This window comes from Maylandia zebra, linkage group LG1, assembly GCF_041146795.1.
Source record: "Maylandia zebra isolate NMK-2024a linkage group LG1, Mzebra_GT3a, whole genome shotgun sequence".
Taxonomy (NCBI): domain Eukaryota; kingdom Metazoa; phylum Chordata; class Actinopteri; order Cichliformes; family Cichlidae; genus Maylandia; species Maylandia zebra.
The window spans coordinates 22,921,709-22,940,161 of record NC_135167.1 but is presented as its reverse complement, the minus strand read 5'-3'; the positions used below and the strand labels follow the sequence as shown (position 1 = coordinate 22,940,161).

The 18,453-nt window shown below is 40.1% G+C and overlaps 1 protein-coding gene across 3 annotated transcripts in view; it reads right to left on the bottom strand.

Moving 5' to 3' along the window:
- The window catches only part of kif18a (kinesin family member 18A), a 46,122-nt gene that overhangs the window by 22,324 nt on the left and 5,345 nt on the right, over positions 1-18,453 (bottom strand). For all 3 annotated transcript variants that reach the window (XM_024799894.2, XM_024799893.2, XM_024799895.2), the window contains exons 5-6: positions 16,197-16,307; positions 15,824-16,021 (exon numbers count right to left, since the gene is read on the bottom strand). In XM_024799894.2, coding sequence (XP_024655662.2) covers positions 15,824-16,021; positions 16,197-16,307 — 309 coding nt within the window. The remainder of the gene's footprint in view (positions 1-15,823; positions 16,022-16,196; positions 16,308-18,453) is intronic.

Here is an 18,453-nt window from a genome sequence, read left to right as displayed (position 1 = left end):
GATCGCTAGCGACACAGCTATGTTAGCATAACATAAACAGTGAAGCTGGAGGATGAACACTAAGGTTCCTCATGGTTAGAGACAAATGCAATCGCATGGCAGGATGCTGTAAACGGACCAAACGTCAGTCAGGAGAACAACTGAGATAATCCATCCACAATACAAGGCTAGTCATTAATATACTGCAACAACATGGGAATAATCAGAATCAGAATACTTTATTGATCCCTGGGGGAAATTATTTTTTGTTACAGTGCTCCATTTTAAACCAACATTAAGACAAGACAGAATAGAGCAGCTGCCAGAGAATTCAACATCAATGAATCAATGGTACAGAAGTGGAGGAAGCAAGAAGAATGAGTTTAATAAAGTTTGATTTATCTAACTGCTTTGTTTAGCTCAATGTGCCTTATGGTCCAAAAAATACGTACTGCACACTACAGTTTAATGTTGCAAAGCACCTCTTTTTAACTTCAGTGGATATTATATATGGTTATGCTCAGGATATGTCAGCCCATTTCTACTGGAAATGCCTTTTGGTTAAACTTTCAGCAAGGAATTTGCATTTGCACTGTTACATTTTTATAAAGCTTTAATGTACATAAAAACCAGCTTCTTGTTTAAGTGAAAATTAATGGAAGGTTGTCTTTTTGCGCTAGTAATGTTGTGGAGTATTTTGTCTCGCATCAATTATATCGTCAGTTATATCGTTATCGCAAATTTTCAAATGTATATCGTGATAAATATTTTTGGCCATATCGCCCTGCTCTAATTGCAATATTTCATTTTCTTATCATTGCCTAACATTATACGGGTATTACCGTGAACGGTAAGATATGGCCCAACCCTACTAGATCATATTTGATTATATCCTTATATCTAAAAGCTAAAAATTGACAAAGGATGCACCTTCTCTGTAATAAAAATGAAAAAAAAAAAAAAAGAAAGAAAAAAAAAAAAAAAAAAAAAGCTAGGGTTGATAGTAAAGTACCCCGCTACAACATACCCTAACTGGCTCATGTCAACACTTTAATAAAGCCTAGCTTTGCCCTTCTACGAGAAATGAACTTTCAAATATATCCATATTCTACAACAGTTTCAGAAAGTCCCCTTTTCATGACCACGAAACAGTGGCCTTGTGTAGATAGAAGGCCAAGCTGGAGAGTAGGGTGCATCGTAAAATGTATCTGAATTACTTCGGACATTGCCTAGGGCAAACAACTTACAACAAAAACCTCTGTGCAACATAGCATGAAGATGACACACTGAGCAGCCCAAATGCAAGTACACACATTCTTCTCACTCAAACAAATGGCATGTCATCCCAGACACAAGTGAGGACATTCTTTCCTGTAAACAATGGCCACAACATGAATTCTTGATCTGCCACCAGCAGGCAGTGAAACACCAATAACCATGGCGACAGGATGTGAAACGAATGCTGGGCATTGTAGGCATGACTGCAACACTCAAAAATGGTGGGATGGTATGACTCTAACTGGACAGCGCCCATGAAAGGACACTGCTTTAACTCAAGTATGAAGTAACCTGTTGAAGTTGGATCACATTTCAATATGGCTGTGGTAGATCTGCACAGCACTTCCTAAATGCATGTGGCCTGCTTACGCCTCGTCCCTTGAGACTGTGTGTAAAACGAGAACACTGCTTGACAGGTTAATGTATGCAACTGGAATGAAATAATACCCAAATACTCAGTTGACTCTGTACTTCACAGGCACTCTGTTTCATATAGAGACTATTGGTTAACTTTATGTACCTACAACCACAAAAATCTTAACATTATTTTTTTCACTTATAAATACAGAACAGCAAAGGAATAATAAGGTTAAAAGTTTGACCTTCTGAAATATATTTTATGTTCACTGTATCCATTTCTATTTATGGAGACATCTACATATAAACCTTATAAATAAACATTATAAATAAATATACCTGTTAACACTGTTGTAGAGTCTGTTGTTGATGATTACGTAAGTGAAGTCAATAGAGCCAACTCAGAATGTAAAACTGTTGAAGTAAACTATACATGACATAAACTGCATTTTCTTTTAGTCTTGCTAGTTATTATAGTATTGTTTAAAATACTGAATTGTATTGTATTATTTATTTGTATTTACGGTTTCCAAATGAAGACATTTTTATAAATACTCCTTAATGTAACTTTTTTATACCAGTTTTTTTATACCTGGCACAATACTCGCTAAAGGTGGTAAGTCATAAAAAAAAGTATGTGTTTTCTCAGTATATTCCTCTGAAATGCTAAACCAAAGAGATGTAGATCCAGTGTTAAATGTAATGCTTGCACAAAATTTCTATTTAAAAAAAAAAAAAAAAGTTGCCAGATATCAGTTTCACAAATTAATTGTACATTTTTAAACAAAACTAATGAAATACTCTTAGTGGTTCTAGTTTAGAGAAGTCTATTAGCACACCTTCATTTTGTACACTATATACTTAGTTGTACACACTTCAATGGGTTAGTGTTATCTGTAAGTTAAAACAGCATTTAACATTAGTTACGTTCGTCTGTGACTGTTGCACCAACTACGTCGTTTTGTGAACGTTTCAACTTTTTGTGCCTCTGAACACATAATGCTTAACTTTGTTATAGTGAAGAGGGAAACTTAGCACCCATAAACTATAAATAACAAAAAAGCCTGTAAAAACGAACAAATAAAAAACATTAGCTTGCATGCTATCCTAAGCATAATTGTTAATGCTGGTATAGCTCACTTAAGTTGAAAATTGTTCAGTAGTTCCTCTCTTTCCCAAGCTCAAAGGTCTCAATCCTGTGTCCTGCGCCACATGCACCATTTGTTAGGCGGTATTAATTTCTTTGTTTAGTGTCAGAATAAGCTACTATTAAACTGATTTGTAACAAATAAAGTTAGGATTCAATGTGGCCCATACAGCTTTATACTTACACCATGGGCTGTGGCATATTATATTGTCCACAGTAATACCAGTATAAACTTTATGCGATATAAAAATGCCATATCTCAATATCATTGCTATGGCAACACCATGCCTTTACAACAGCCTCCAAAGCAGCACAATACTTGCTAAAGGTAGAAACAGCAAACTTGTTTCACCACTTGAGACAAAAATGCTGTCCAGTACAACCAGGTTCTGAAAGAGGAGATACTCAGAGGTAGGGATGTGCTACCCAGATGTAAACAAATGACTGCACCCGAGGGCTCGTTAGCTGTAGTGCATATAACGGGAAGAGCAAACGGTGGATGGAAATTACTAATGCAGTTATATGGTGGGAAAAGCAGGGCGTTAAGCAGCTGGTTAAAAAGCTCAACCCTGGAGACAACATCCCAGGTAGAAAATTATTTTCTGTTTTATTATGCAACAATATTCTTCAGCTCCAGAGTTACATGGTTATTAAGTTACTCTAATTATTGTTAAACTCAAGTGTTAAGTTGTCCTTTTATACTTGCTTCAAATTCGCAGGGAAAACACTACTTAGAATACTTTTGTGCTTATATTTGACTTATGTTGTGTTACTGGATGTAATAGTATTGCTGGTACCTTGTTTCAATAAATTTACACTTTAAAATAATGCCACACTATTAAGCATTATTAAGGTATTAGCAAGTGGTTAATTCATCATTTAAATAGCATTACTCCTCCTCAGTATGCCATTTGTGAATACAGATATATTATTATGACTATGCTTATGATTATTACTAGCAGTGATATAGTAGCAGTGATAGCTGTACATGGTGCAACAGTATCAGATGGATAAACATATCTGTATTTATAAATGGAATACTAAGGAGGAGTAATGATATATAAATGATGAATTAAGCACTTGTTAATACCGTACTAATACCTTTCTAATGCTTAATAGTGTGACATCATAATAAGAATATAACAAGTGCTACCGAGACTTCTTATTTTGAAGCGTGAATTTATTGAAACAAAGGTACCAGCAGCAGCATTATAGCCTGTGATTAATGACAGCTCATCGGAAAATAGTGATGTGTCGGTCGCGAACGAAATGGCTCTTGGAGCCGGATCTTTGACGTGAACGATGCGAGCCGGCTCCTTATCGCGAGCCATGGGTTTTTCTTTTCTTTTCTTTCTCTCACCCTCTCTCTCACAATTTTTTTCCGCTTCACTCCGCACGCGAGCCTTGTGCTTTGCGCTGGGAAGAGGGGGGAGGGGCGGTAGTTACACTTGCAGTAGCACAGGAACCAGTGTTGGGTGTAACGCGTTGTAATTAAATTAATTTTCCACTGAAAAAGTAGAGTAACTGATTACTGTTCATTTTTAGGTATTTTAATTACAGTTACTTACAATGTACTTGCGTTACATTGTAAAATAATTAAACTCGCTGAAAATCATTATTTAATTTCAATAATTTATCTTCTAAACGTAGAAGTAAACTGCCGCTTTAACATCGCTGTATTACAGCTGTACGTCATTTCGCGCCAGTCGTATTCTAAAGCAGAAGATGTCGGACTCGGCTGAAGCGAGTGGCTGTTTTACAGTGGGGCAAAAAAGTATTTAGTCAGCCACCGATTGTGCAAGTTCCCCCACCTAAAATGATGACAGAGGTCAGTAATTTGCACCAGAGGTACACTTCAACTGTGAGAGACAGAATGTTAAAAAAAAAAATCCATGAATCCACATGGTAGGATTTGTAAAGAATTTATTCGTAAATCAGGGTGGAAAATAAGTATTTGGTCAATAACAAAAATACAACTCAATACTTTGTAACATAACCTTTGTTGGCAATAACAGAGGTCAAACGTTTACTATAGGTCTTTACCAGGTTTGCACACACAGTAGCTGGTATTTTGGCCCATTCCTCCATGCAGATCTTCTCAAGAGCAGTGATGTTTTGGGGCTGTCGCCGAGCAACACGGACTTTCAACCCCCGCCACAGATTTTCTATGGGGTTGAGGTCTGGAGACTGGCTAGGCCACTCCAGGACTTTCAAATGCTTCTTACGGAGCCACTCCTTTGTTGCCCAGGCGGTGTGTTTTGGATCATTGTCATGTTGGAAGACCCAGCCTCGTTTCATCTTCAAAGTTCTCACTGATGGAAGGAGGTTCTGGCTCAAAATCTCACGATACATGGCCCCATTCATTCTGTCCTTAACACGGATCAGTCGTCCTGTCCCCTTGGCAGAAAAACAGCCCCATAGCATGATGTTTCCACCCCCATGCTTCACAGTAGGTATGGTGTTCTTGGGATGCAACTCAGTATTCTTCGTCCTCCAAACACGACGAGTTGAGTTTATACCAAAAAGTTCTACTTCAGTTTCATCTGACCACATGACATTCTCCCAATCCTCTGCTGTATCATCCATGTGCTCTCTGGCAAACTTCAGACGGGCCTGGACATGCACTGGCTTCAGCAGCGGAACACGTCTGGCACTGCGGGATTTGATTCCCTGCCGTTGTAGTGTGTTACTGATGGTGACCTTTGTTACTTTGGTCCCAGCTCTCTGCAGGTCATTCACCAGGTCCCCCCGTGTGGTTCTGGGATCTTTGCTCACCGTTCTCATGATCATTTTGACCCCACGGGATGAGATCTTGCGTGGAGCCCCAGATCGAGGGAGATTATCAGTGGTCTTGTATGTCTTCCATTTTCTGATGATTGCTCCCACAGTTGATTTTTTCACACCAAGCTGCTTGCCTATTGTAGATTCACTCTTCCCAGTCTGGTGCAGGTCTACAATACTTTTCCTGGTGTCCTTCGAAAGCTCTTTGGTCTTGGCCATGGCGGAGTTTGGAGTCTGACTGTTTGAGGCTGTGGACAGGTGTCTTTTATACAGATGATGAGTTCAAACAGGTGCCATTCACACAGGTAACGAGTGGGGGACAGAAAAGCTTCTTACAGAAGACGTTACAGGTCTGTGAGAGCCAGAGATTTTCCTTGTTTGAGGTGACCAAATACTTATTTTCCACCCTGATTTACGAATAAATTCTTTACAAATCCTACCATGTGGATTCATGGATTTTTTTTTTCACATTCTGTCTCTCACAGTTGAAGTGTACCTCTGGTGCAAATTACTGACCTCTGTCATCATTTTAAGTGGGGGAACTTGCACAATCGGTGGCTGACTAAATACTTTTTTGCCCCACTGTATGAAATGGAAATATTCACGTCACTTCACTTTTCTAAAACAAGCAGACAAGAACATTACAGTAATATGTAAACTATGTCCTGGGGAGAAAAAACTATCGGCCGCTGTCAATAGCACGAGTAATCTACTGAAGCACCTGACACGGCAGCACAGACAAACCCTTCTGAGTGATTCTTGTTCATCATCCATGGATAACACCGCGGCAACTCCTGCTAAGCAGGCAAAATTTTTTACTTCAGCAGCACAGAAAGTGTCTGAAGGTGAGCTTAAAAAAAAAGATTGCAGAAGAGATGCTACCGCTGTGTACTGTAGAGTCTCCGTCTTTTAGGTGCATATTAAACAAAATACCTGTGTGTGGCAAAAAAGTAGCACTGCCCGATCGAAAAACGTTTTCTACTTACTTAGATAAGTGTTATGCTGACATGGAAATGGAGCTTAAAGGGACATTCGAGAGTTTGGAATATATTTCCAAACTGCTGACATTTGGACCAACCATAACAAAAGTTTTCTCGGAATGAGGGCACATTGGATTGATCCTTCTACTTTTGTATGAGGACATGCAGCGCTAGCATGTAAAAGAGTTTGAGGGAGACACACATATGATGTCATCTGCAATGAAATTGAGCAAGTACATTCGGCTTATGGACTGAACTCTAATTTTATCAAAGCTTTTAGAATGTTCCAAAAATCAGACTCTGATGAGGAATCCGAAGAAGATGAAGAGCAGACCCTCTCCACAGAATCTGAAGGACAGTTTTCTCTCCCTCCACACTTAAGGTGTGCATCATACACACTGAACTTAATTTTTCATGATGTTGAGAAATGGCTTCAAGCAAATGAGGCAAAATTCATCTACAGAAGTGCAACTTCAAAGTGTTCTGCAATGTGGACAAAAGCAAACCGTTCTTCTGTTGCTTCAGAGTTAGTAGATAATTTTTTCAAGAAAAAACTCATAGTAACTGTTTCTATATATATATATATATATATATATATATATATATATATATATTAGGGGTGCAACGATACACAAAATTCACGGTTCGGTTCGATATTTTGGTGTCACGGTTCGATATTTTTTCGATACAAAAAAAAATTTCATGCCTTTTTAATTTGTCATTTATTAAAATTATTAATATATATTTTAACACAAAAGTACAGTTTTTAAATTTAACCCTAACCCTTGTGCGTGTTGTTTTTTAGCTCGTCATATTGCAGCCACAGAAATTCTTTTGTCCATGAAACCATAAAGCTGCACTTTCTTTTTGCCTTATAGTCTGATTTGTCATAACTTCTCCGTTTTGTGGTAAGCTTTTCTTTGGCTGTCACTTCTTCACCCTGACCTGTCTTATTTGGCTCAGCAGAACTAAAATATATATCTGTCTGTGAAGGTTCTCAATCATCCAGGTCATCGTAGTGAAATATATATCCTGCCGCACTCACATAAGCTCAGCGATTCTCTGCGCGATCAACCTCTCACATGTTTAAGCTGCGGGAGATTTCACTTGTCATGTTTGCATAGTAAGCTAACGATTAATAAGACGATGTCAGAGGAATTGGTGCACAAATTATCATCACTCACAGATCAGTGCTGTCGCTCTCTATACACAGTTCGCAGGATTGCAAAGTGAAAGCAAAAAAACAAGCGCAAATTCAAACACGATTTCAATATGTCACATATTGACAGTGGCTCACCCAATGACATAATTACCCAGCTACATTTCTGAAAGAATGCAAAAGCATTGACATATATTTTTCCTTCCTACAATAGCCCGACAGGCAGGGGAGAGATAGCCCCGGGACGTCGGGCTAGCGATATTGCGAGCCCTGTATCTGATTGAGGAATCACTCATCTTTGGAAAAGAGAGTTTATTACAGAGAAATGTCTCTTTCCAAAATAAAAGCTATACTATCCGCTTCTTCTGGGCTATATTCTCAGCAGCATATTAAACATATCAGGTCTCCATAAGGAGAATCCTGTGCTAACAGCTGTCTAAATGACTCGGCTAAAGTTTGTAGCATGCATGCTTGTTGTTTTTGTCTTTGCACTAGGATGATGTCGGTGTAAATGTGCAGTCATATTCGTTGTGTTCCCACTAGTGCTTTCAGGTTAATCTCGTTGAAATAACCTTAACGCCACAACACGGCAAATCTCCGTTAACGAGCTACCCTATACAGAGGGGCTAGACGGCCAACACGTTAATGAGCTAACTGCGCTAACACACTAGCTCCCACCCATGTAATTGAGCATTGCATGGCACATCCAACATACTGTTTTACTTTAGTCCATGACTCGCTTACCTTCAGGGTCATACGTCACATGAAAACCAAAATAATTCCAAATGCCAGATCTGAATGAGGGTGGGGAGGTCCACTTCTGTCTCGCTAGCTTGCCCTGCGCTCTTCCTTCTGACCATCCTGTCTGTGTTGAGTGCTCAGTGAATCTGCGTTCGACTACTCCGCCTAGGCTGCACTCTCGAGCCTAGGCGGAGTAGTCAAATGCAGATTCACTGAGCGCTCAACACAGACAGCATCGTCAGAAGGAAAGTTGATAAAATAAATTACAAATTTTGTATTGTTCTTTTTTTTTCTCCCCTTTGGTTTTCTTTCTTTCTCTCCCCCTCTTTCTTTCATTCTTTCCCCCTGTCCTATCCCACAGTCATGTCTGTCCCGTTTGCAACTGAAAATAAAATAAATTCATAATTATAATAAAGGTCAATCAAATGGACCAATATGATGATCCACTTAAAATAAATCCTCTTGGCATCTTTCTTGGCCTCAAGACAACAATTCTGATGGCTATAGATCCAAACGGGACACAAAAATTGAAAAAAAATTGAAAAAAAAAAAAATTGAAAAAAATTGTATTGTTCGATACATATGCGTACCGAACCGAAAGCACTGTATCGAACGGTTCAATATCGATACGAATATCGTTGCACCCCTAATATATATAGTGGTTAGACTACACACCTTTGGAACAGAGGATCGCAAGTTCGATTCCTGCCTGGGGGCGTCTGTATCCAGTAAGGGTCCAAAGGCTAGACCCCCTATGCTAAGCAAGCCTACCGCAGACATGAGCGAGACAGATAAATATGAAGGCATGCCGGCTCGGACGTCGCCCGGATCAACAAGGTCCGCGTCAGGTGTTGAGGAACCAGGGCACCCTGACGAAAAGTGGGCTACTGGAACAAGAAGGCATCGGTGGGCAAGAGACGAAAACAGGGCGTTGTTGGAATGCTACTACGCAAGTAACCCCGGCGGAAGGGGCTACATGAATAGGGACCTATGGATTCTTCGATACCCAACATCCACAATGACGGCGAAACAACTCAGTGTTCCAACATTCGAAAGAAGGGACTGCTCTCACAGCTAGAGATTGACGAGGTACAACACAAATGCTACGGCAAGGAGGAGTCAGGACGCCAGGTCAGGGGGGCGATATCATCACCCCCCGAGATTGGGTACATAGCCCCAAGTGCGATAGGAGAAGGATCGTTGAGTGCGAGAGGAACTGACCTGAAAAATAGGATCATGGCCAAGCTTGAAACCTGGATCCCCCGTAGCCGGTTACCAAGATTACGTGAAGTACCCTCAGAAGGTCTGCTAGATGATGTTAATGCAGCACTACGGGCAATACCTACAACCACGATTACCGACACTAACAAGCTGATCTACAATACGGCAGCAGTGATCAGTGAGATGCTTGGCTACAAGTTGAACAGCGACAAGGGGCAGAACCCTCCATGGAGAAGGAGGCTAGAGGGCAAGATCAAAGTAGCACGGATGGAGGTTAGCCAACTAACGGAGTTGCAGCAAGGTGCGACAAATAAGGTGCCTAAGAAATACAGCAAGCTGTCCATACCTGAGGCCTTGGAAACTGCCAAGCAAAGACTCACAGCCTTGGCCAGCCGCTTGAGGAGGCACACCAGAGAGATAGAAGGCAGGAGAATAAACCAGCTGTTCTCCACAGAACCAGCAAAGGTGTACTCTCAGTGGCAAGGGAACAATAAGAGAACAGCACCACCAAGGCTGGAGACGGAGCAATACTGGAAGAGCATATGGGAGAAGGATGCAACCCATAACGGCAATGCTCAGTGGCTAGAGGATCTGAGGGCAGACCACAGCGACCTCCCTGAACAGGGTCCAGTAACCATCACAGTGGCAGATATCCAAGAAAGGGTCTCCAGTATGAAGAGTTGGACAGCACCAGGGCCCGACATGGTTCACGCCTACTGGCTGAAGAAGCTAACTGCACTCCACGAGCGTCTGGCAGCACAAATGAACCAGCTGCTAGTTAACGAGAGACACCCGGAATGGCTAACTGAAGGCCGGACGGTCCTGATCCCCAAGGACCCCAAGAAGGGACCGGTCCCCTCCAACTACCGACCAATAACCTGCCTCAGTGCTACATGGAAGCTCCTGTCAGGCATCATATCGGCTAAGATGAACAGGCACATGGGTCAATACATGAGCGGGACACAGAAAGGAATTGGCATGAATACCAGAGGCGCAAAACACCAGCTACTGGTAGACAGAACAATCAGCCGAGACTGCAAGACCAGACTGACCAACCTGTGCACTGCCTGGATTGATTACAAGAAGGCCTATGACTCAATGCCCCACAGCTGGATACTGGAATGCCTAGAATTGTACAAGATCAATGGGACCCTAAGAGCCTTCATCAGGAACTCAATGGGGATGTGGCGTACAACACTAGAGGCCAACTCCAAGCCCATAGCACAAGTCACCATCAAGTGCGGGATCTACCAAGGAGATGCTCTGTCCCCACTGCTGTTCTGCATAGGCCTGAACCCCCTCAGTGAGATCATTAGCAAGACTGGCTACGGATACCGACTACGGAACGGAGCAGTTGTCAGCCACCTCCTGTACATGGATGACATCAAGCTGTATGCCAAGAGTGAACGAGACATCGATTCACTGATCCACACTACCAGGCTATACAGCAATGACATTGGAATGTCGTTCGGACTGGAGAAGTGTAGTCGGATGGTAACAAAGAGAGGGAAGGTAGTCAGAACTGAGGGGATTGAACTACCAGAAGGCAACATTGCAGACATAGAGGACAGTTACAAGTACTTGGGGATCCTGCAGGCGAATGGGAACCATGAAGAGGCCGCTAGAAAAGCTGCAACCACCAAGTACCTGCAGAGGGTCAGGCAAGTCCTGAGGAGTCAGCTGAATGGTAAGAACAAGATCCGGGCCATCAACACGTACGCCCTGCCCATGATCAGGTACCCTGCTGGGGTAATAGGCTGGCCAAAGGAGGAGATAGAAGCCACTGACATAAAGACAAGAAAGCTCCTTACCATGCATGGAGGGTTTCACCCCAAATCCAGCACCCTGAGGCTGTACGCTAAGCGGAAGGAAGGGGGCCGGGGACTGGTGAGTGTCAGCACCACAGTCCAGGATGAGACAACGAACATCCAAGAATACATTGGGAAGATGGCCCCAACTGACCGAGTGCTCAGTGAATACCTCAGGCAGCAGAAACCCAAGAAAGAGGAGGGAGACGAGGAACCATCATGGAAGGACAGGCCCCTGCACGGTATGTACCACCGGCAGATAGAGGAGGTGGCTGATATCCAGAAATCCTACCAGTGGCTGGACAAAGCTGGACTGAAAGACAGCACAGAGGCACTAATCATGGCAGCACAAGAACAAGCTCTGAGCACAAGATCCATAGAGGCTGGGGTCTATCACACCAGGCAAGACCCCAGGTGCAGGCTGTGTAAAGATGCCCCAGAGACAATCCAGCACATAACAGCAGGGTGCAAGATGCTAGCAGGCAAGGCATACATGGAACGCCATAACCAAGTGGCCGGCATAGTGTACAGGAACATCTGTGCCGAGTATAACCTGGAAGTCCCGAGGTCAATATGGGAGATGCCCCCAAGGGTGGTGGAGAATGACCGAGCTAAGATCCTGTGGGACTTCCAGATACAGACGGACAAAATGGTGGTGGCTAACCAACCGGACATAGTGGTGGTAGACAAACAGAAGAAGACGGCTGTAGTGATCGATGTAGCGGTTCCGAATGACAGCAATATCAGGAAGAAGGAACACGAGAATCTGGAGAAATACCAAGGGCTCAGAGAAGAGCTCGAGAGGATGTGGAGGGTGAAGGTAACGGTGGTCCCCGTGGTAATCGGAGCACTAGGTGCGGTGACTCCCAAGCTAGGCGAGTGGCTCCAGCAGATCCCAGGAACAACATCGGAGATCTCTGTCCAGAAGAGCGCAGTCCTGGGAACAGCTAAGATACTGCGCAGGACCCTCAAGCTCCCAGGCCTCTGGTAGAGGACCCGAGCTTGAAGGATAAAGGGGCGTGCTGGGTGTTTTTTTTTTTTTTTTTTATATATATATGTGGCCTTACCCTAAAATAAATTTTTGTTTTATTTATCATGCTCTTATGTGAAGTGTCTGACATATTTTTGTCTCATAGGTGATCAAGGTGCGCTTTTCCTCAATGATGGACAATAAAGAAGCTCTCCTGGCTGCAGTCACTTTACCTAAATTTAAGTTACGCTGGATCAGAGAAGAAGAGAAAAAAGACATGGTTAGGGCAATGCTTACTACAGAGTGCCGTGGGTTGTCTCTTGAAGGACAACAACCTGCTCAAGATCACAAGAACCCTGCTGACTCCACTGATGACTTTTTTTCATTTGAGGAGGGCGACTGTATCTACTCTGCTGAAACAGAGGTGATGGAATATTTGAAATCTGCTGGGTCTGAGCTGGGTGTTCTTAGCCAGTTTCCCAGGATTAAGGACATTTCACTGAGGTACAACACAGCCACAACATCAAGCGCACCAGTCGAAAGGCTTTTTAGCCTCAGCAATCTTGTGCTTACACCCAGAAGGAACAGACTGTCAAGTGAACGCTTTGAGAGACTTACATTAATGAGATAAAACAAGTTTTTCAAAAACGAGACAACTAAGTAGTACAAAAAGGTTTTTGGAAAACGTGAGTGCATACAGCATGCAGGAAATATGGTGCTCATTGGTTTGAGGAAGTTTCAGAGGAATTCTGTTTGTTAACCAAAGGTCAGAGTTAACTTCACTTTGTTGAAACACATGACATGATTACATACATTATGTATGAATATGTTACTCATTGCTTTGAAAATTAAAACATTTTAATGTTTACAGCGTGATACATGTCATGTTTAACATTTGTTAGGTTAAGCTTTTTTGTTATTCAGATATGTTGCTAAAGAAAGTTACATTTCTTACCAAAAAATGTAATTATTAAAGAATGTTTTTTTTTTATAGAATGTAATAAAGATGATTCAGAAAGCTAAAAGGCTAAACTATTTCATGTTGACTCGTATGTTTTTTTAAAAAAAAAAATTTATTATTTAAAGAGTTTAATTTCTATTGTTTGTCCACTCAAGGTTTATAGGGATTTTAAGAAGTATTTAGTTAAATTACTTATTGAGTAATTAAGTTATTTTTCAGACACAGTAATTAGATAATCAATATTGTATTTAACATACTTAAGTAATTAATTACTTTTGTATTTAACATACTTAAGTAATTAATTACTTTTTTAAAGTAACTTATCCAACACTGACAGGAACAGAGCGGGAGGGAAAGAGAGAGAAAGAGAGCCAGGGTCAACAACGTCACATTATGCTGGGCTTACACTGTGCGATTTTTGGCCCATTTTGAGCCGATTTTTGAGTCGTGCGACCGTTTTGGCGATCGGCCCGATTTTAGCCTTCATTGTGCGTCGTGTAGTATACGTGGGGTAACGAGAAGCGATTAACACCTCACGACCAGCTCCCGATCATCAATCGCTTGGTTGTGAGGATTTCAAACCTGTTTGAAATCCTTGCAACCGTCGTGAGCGTGTCACCGCAGTTTCTCACACAAATGTCAGTGAAAAAGACGGCGCAGCACAGCAGTGCAGCGTGTGATCTGGACACAAGCGATGGAGGCACAACTTGTAGAACTTTGGAAAGCTCATCCGAGCCTTTTCGATGTGGCCTCACAAAATTATCACGACCACAACAACCGTGAAAATAGTTGGATCTACATTGCTGCTCAATCACAGCTGCCTGATCAATGTTTTTCATTAGCAATTTAGCAAAGTTGATGGTGGTGGTGTGCGTGTCTGTGTGAGTGAGTGAAAGACAGAGAGGGAGAGCGAGCGACAGCATTTCTGTTAGAACCTTCATTTTATGTTTGCACAGTGTGAGCACTCAGGTCGCATCAGAGCATCGGGTCGTATAGTGTGAGACCCTGCATCGTGACCTATGAACTTCTAACCCCTGCGAGTCAATCGTACAGTTTGAGCAGGAGCTGAATCACGCGACTGGGAGGAAAAAAAAAAAAAAAAAAAAAAAAAAAAAAAAAAAAAAAATCGCACAGTGTCTGCCCAGCATTAGAAAGGTATAGTGATGATCCACAACTATTTTCAGTTGCGGATGATATTTAATTGTGTTGTGGTTTGCAGTGTTTTGTGTTATTTCACTTTAAATTTGTTTAAAAGGAAAAAGCTGAAAATTTAAATAGTAATAGAAATGTGAATAGTTGTTTTTTGTAATATTACATTTTATGTGGAGTGAATAAATAAAAGTATAATTACTTTTGGCCCCTAGAGACAAAACACATAAAAACTCCAAAACACGTAAAAACTCAGAAGAACGTGAAAACAATATACATATGCTTTCAATTGTGTAATATAAGTGATCTAGGTAGCTCTGTTTTGGAAGTTCAGTTAACGCAATAAATGTGTTTTGGAGTTTGTACGTGCTTTGTCTCTTGGGACCACCGCATATATTTATATATAAACATATCTAAATAAATCCACTCTTTTTTTTCATTAGTAATTCCTTTTGTGCATAATTTTATATTGTTGTTAATAATAAATTAATTAAAGCAACAAAACAACCTGAAGAGCCGGTTCGGAGCCGAAAGAGCCGGTTCTCTAAAAAAAAAAAAAATCCCATCACTAGAGGCGAGGCCGAGTAACGTTGCGTAGAGACAAAAGTGGACGAAAGAGAGGCAAACTTGCGGCTCCACAAGTATAATTATAACGTAACATATACTATATCGATATAAACAATATTGTCACATCTTATATCTCGTATGAAAATATATCGATATTTTTAAAAAACTCGATATATCGCCCAGCCCTATTAGTAATGTTAATAAACATATATATAGAGCCTATATATATAACCTAAAAGGCTAGTAAGGTAAGATAAGAAATGTATACTTTATCTTAAAATTTGGAAATTATTTTCTTTAAAAAAAATAAAAATTAAACAATCCTAAATCTAATATCTAATATAATTGGCATTAAAAGGCTGTTTTATGGCCTGTATAGATTTTTGGGTTTGAGAATTGAGGTCAAAAATGTCTCCTTTTATAACAAACATATTCAACCCTTGTACTCTGCAATATGGCAGCCGCTTAAGCCGAGACGTGTACAATGAGTTGAGCATACTTATAGTTAAGGGTTCTGTTTACTGCAATATTACAGTTTTAAAACATCAGGTGCTGCCTTATAGTAACCATCCAAACCTTTTATTTGCCAGTTAGGAAACAATATTATCAACTCATTGTTTTTTTTAATGTTACTAAGTTTTTTTAAGCTTTTTAAAAGGTTTTAAATGGCTCTCAGAAACAGCTGTGATTGTAAAGTAGTCCCTTGTACATTCACTTTCACTCACCTTTGGGTCAGCAAGAGCATTGATGACATTTCCCAGGGCGAGGAGTGAACGGTTGATGTTAGCGCCTTCTCGTAAGCGTGCCCCTTTAGCGTTGGTGGCACTGGCTCTCTCTGAGCCTGCCAAGTCAATCAGGCTCATTTTGGCAACACATACATTATGATTGAGGCTGGCAGTTTTGTCCTGCTGTCTCAAATATATCTGGAGGAAAACAATAGAACAAAGTTCATTCAAGGTTATCAAAAACTAAAGTCTGATACACTGTTACATGATTGGAGCGATAAGGAGTCTTTAAAAAAAACGTAACTTTTCTATTTATATTTAACATTAGTATTTATATCTTAATTTATTGATGATTTCTGGTCATTTAGCTTACCTGAAATACAGCATGGGAACGAGAAGAGGTGGCGTTCATATCAGTCGGGTGCTGTGTCCTGTTTCGATTGCCAGAATCCAAAGCCTCGAGAATCTGCTCTGCAGATTTGGGCTGTCAGTAAAAACAAAAACAAAGACGTGAACATACACAGGACGCCACACAGGGAAAAATAACTTGCAGTGCACTGCCATCAAAATACATTTCGCACAGCAGCAATCATGATACGATAATTAAGTGAAACGCAGTCTAATACTGCAAGATAATCTGTGATACATCATATCTGCCCCTGACAAAATAAAACATACACCTAAACATGCTTTTATTCAGACATTTACATTTTTTCCCACGTGTTTCTGTGCAATATCATTATTTCTCAGTCTTAATAATGAGGCAATTCATTTAATTAGCTTCGTGATTTGCTTTCCCCTGCCTTTATCCCCTGTGAGTTCCTTCTTCTGCAACATGAGTTAAATTCCTCATTCATTTGATAAGCACCATCTCAAGTAGTCATGAAGTAGTGATTCTGGTTAGTCACATTGGCAGAGGAATCTATTTAAAGAACCAGCCTGCTCAAATAAAAATGTATAAAATATATTATGGTATATAATATTATGTGTAACACAATGTAATAATTATACATTACAAGAACAAGTGCTATGATATATTTCCCTATATGGAACCGCCACTGAGCAATTCTGGAGAACAATTTTAATGAAAGCAGTAGTTTTACTGATTTGCAAGTTTCTGGTTAAATGGAAAGATAGTTGAACAAACAGAAGTTAATCTTTACAACTGCTGACATCACAAAGTGCAAATTTAAATTTGTTTTCTCCCATATTTATTTCATTTAAAAAAAAAGAAAAAAAAAAAGACAATCATTACTATAAAAATTTGCATTTCCTGCGAAAATGCAGCGTGGATGCTTTAAAGCTGAAGCTGTATGCAAAAACTAGCTGAAAAAGCTGAAAAGTTGCAGAAATTGTAAAAACTTTGCAGAAGCAAAGGAACTTTGCTAAAATGTAATAACTTAGCAGAACTGCAATATCTTAGAGGAAACATAATACTTGGCAGAAATGCAATAGCATAGCAGAACTTAGCAGAAATATTGTAACTTACCAGAAACATGATAACTTCTCAAAAATACAAGAATTTAGGAGAAATAGTATAAGATAACAGAAAGAATATATTTAGCCAAAAATACTTGAACATTACAGAAACACTATGATTTAGAAAAATAGTACAACATAGCAGAAATACTGTGATTTACCAGAGACACTGTGATGAAGTATGAATATTGTAATTTTAAATTAATACTATGTTTTAGCACAAATACTATAATTTGACAGAAATACTATCATTTGGCAGAAATACTATGTTTCAGCACAAATACTCTGGTTTAGCAAAAATATTATAACATAGCAGAAATACAATTATATAGCAGAAATGCTATATTTAGAAAGAAAAATATAATATAGTAGAAATAGTATGATTTATCAGAAATACTGTAATCAGCACATATACTGTAACATGACAGAAATTCCTCCACTTAGTAGTAATACTATAACATAACACAAATGTTATGATTTGGCACAAAAACCATGATTTGGCAAAAATACTATGATTTAGCAGAAATACTATGATTGAGCAGAAGTACTAAGATGTAGTACAAGTACTTTGATTTAACAGAAATACAATTATGGAGGAGTAATACTTTAAAGTGGGAGAAATATTGATACACACACACACACACACACACACAGGGAGAGAGAAGTGTGTAAGTTTCCAGCTCAGTCAAGCAGACTGGGACCTGCTGAATTTGAATCCACCAATCAGAGAGGCTGTGTACTTTTTCCCGCCAAAACAGGTGCACGCAGCACAGAGAGACACAGGATTTTTGCAGTCTATTTCTCATAGTGAGGACTCCCCTCAAACAAATGGCCATAATTTCCTAACCGTAGGGGCTAGAACGGTCATTCTTACACGGTTTTGTTCAGAAGAGATGGGGTAATCTTCAAGTGTTGACAATTTATCATTAAAATATGAATTATTAAAGATATTTGACTTGTAATGCACCATAACTGAGTAGAGGCGAAGCAAAAACTGCCTTGACTTGCCCTCAAACAACGCTTTCTAACTCTAAATCTATTTGGAGTATCAATATCATTCTTTCACCGTAAGAGACAGCAGGCTTTGGTGAACAGTCATGGAAATTTTCAGGTCTCTGTGGAAATCCAACAAAAAGTTATGACGAGAGAAA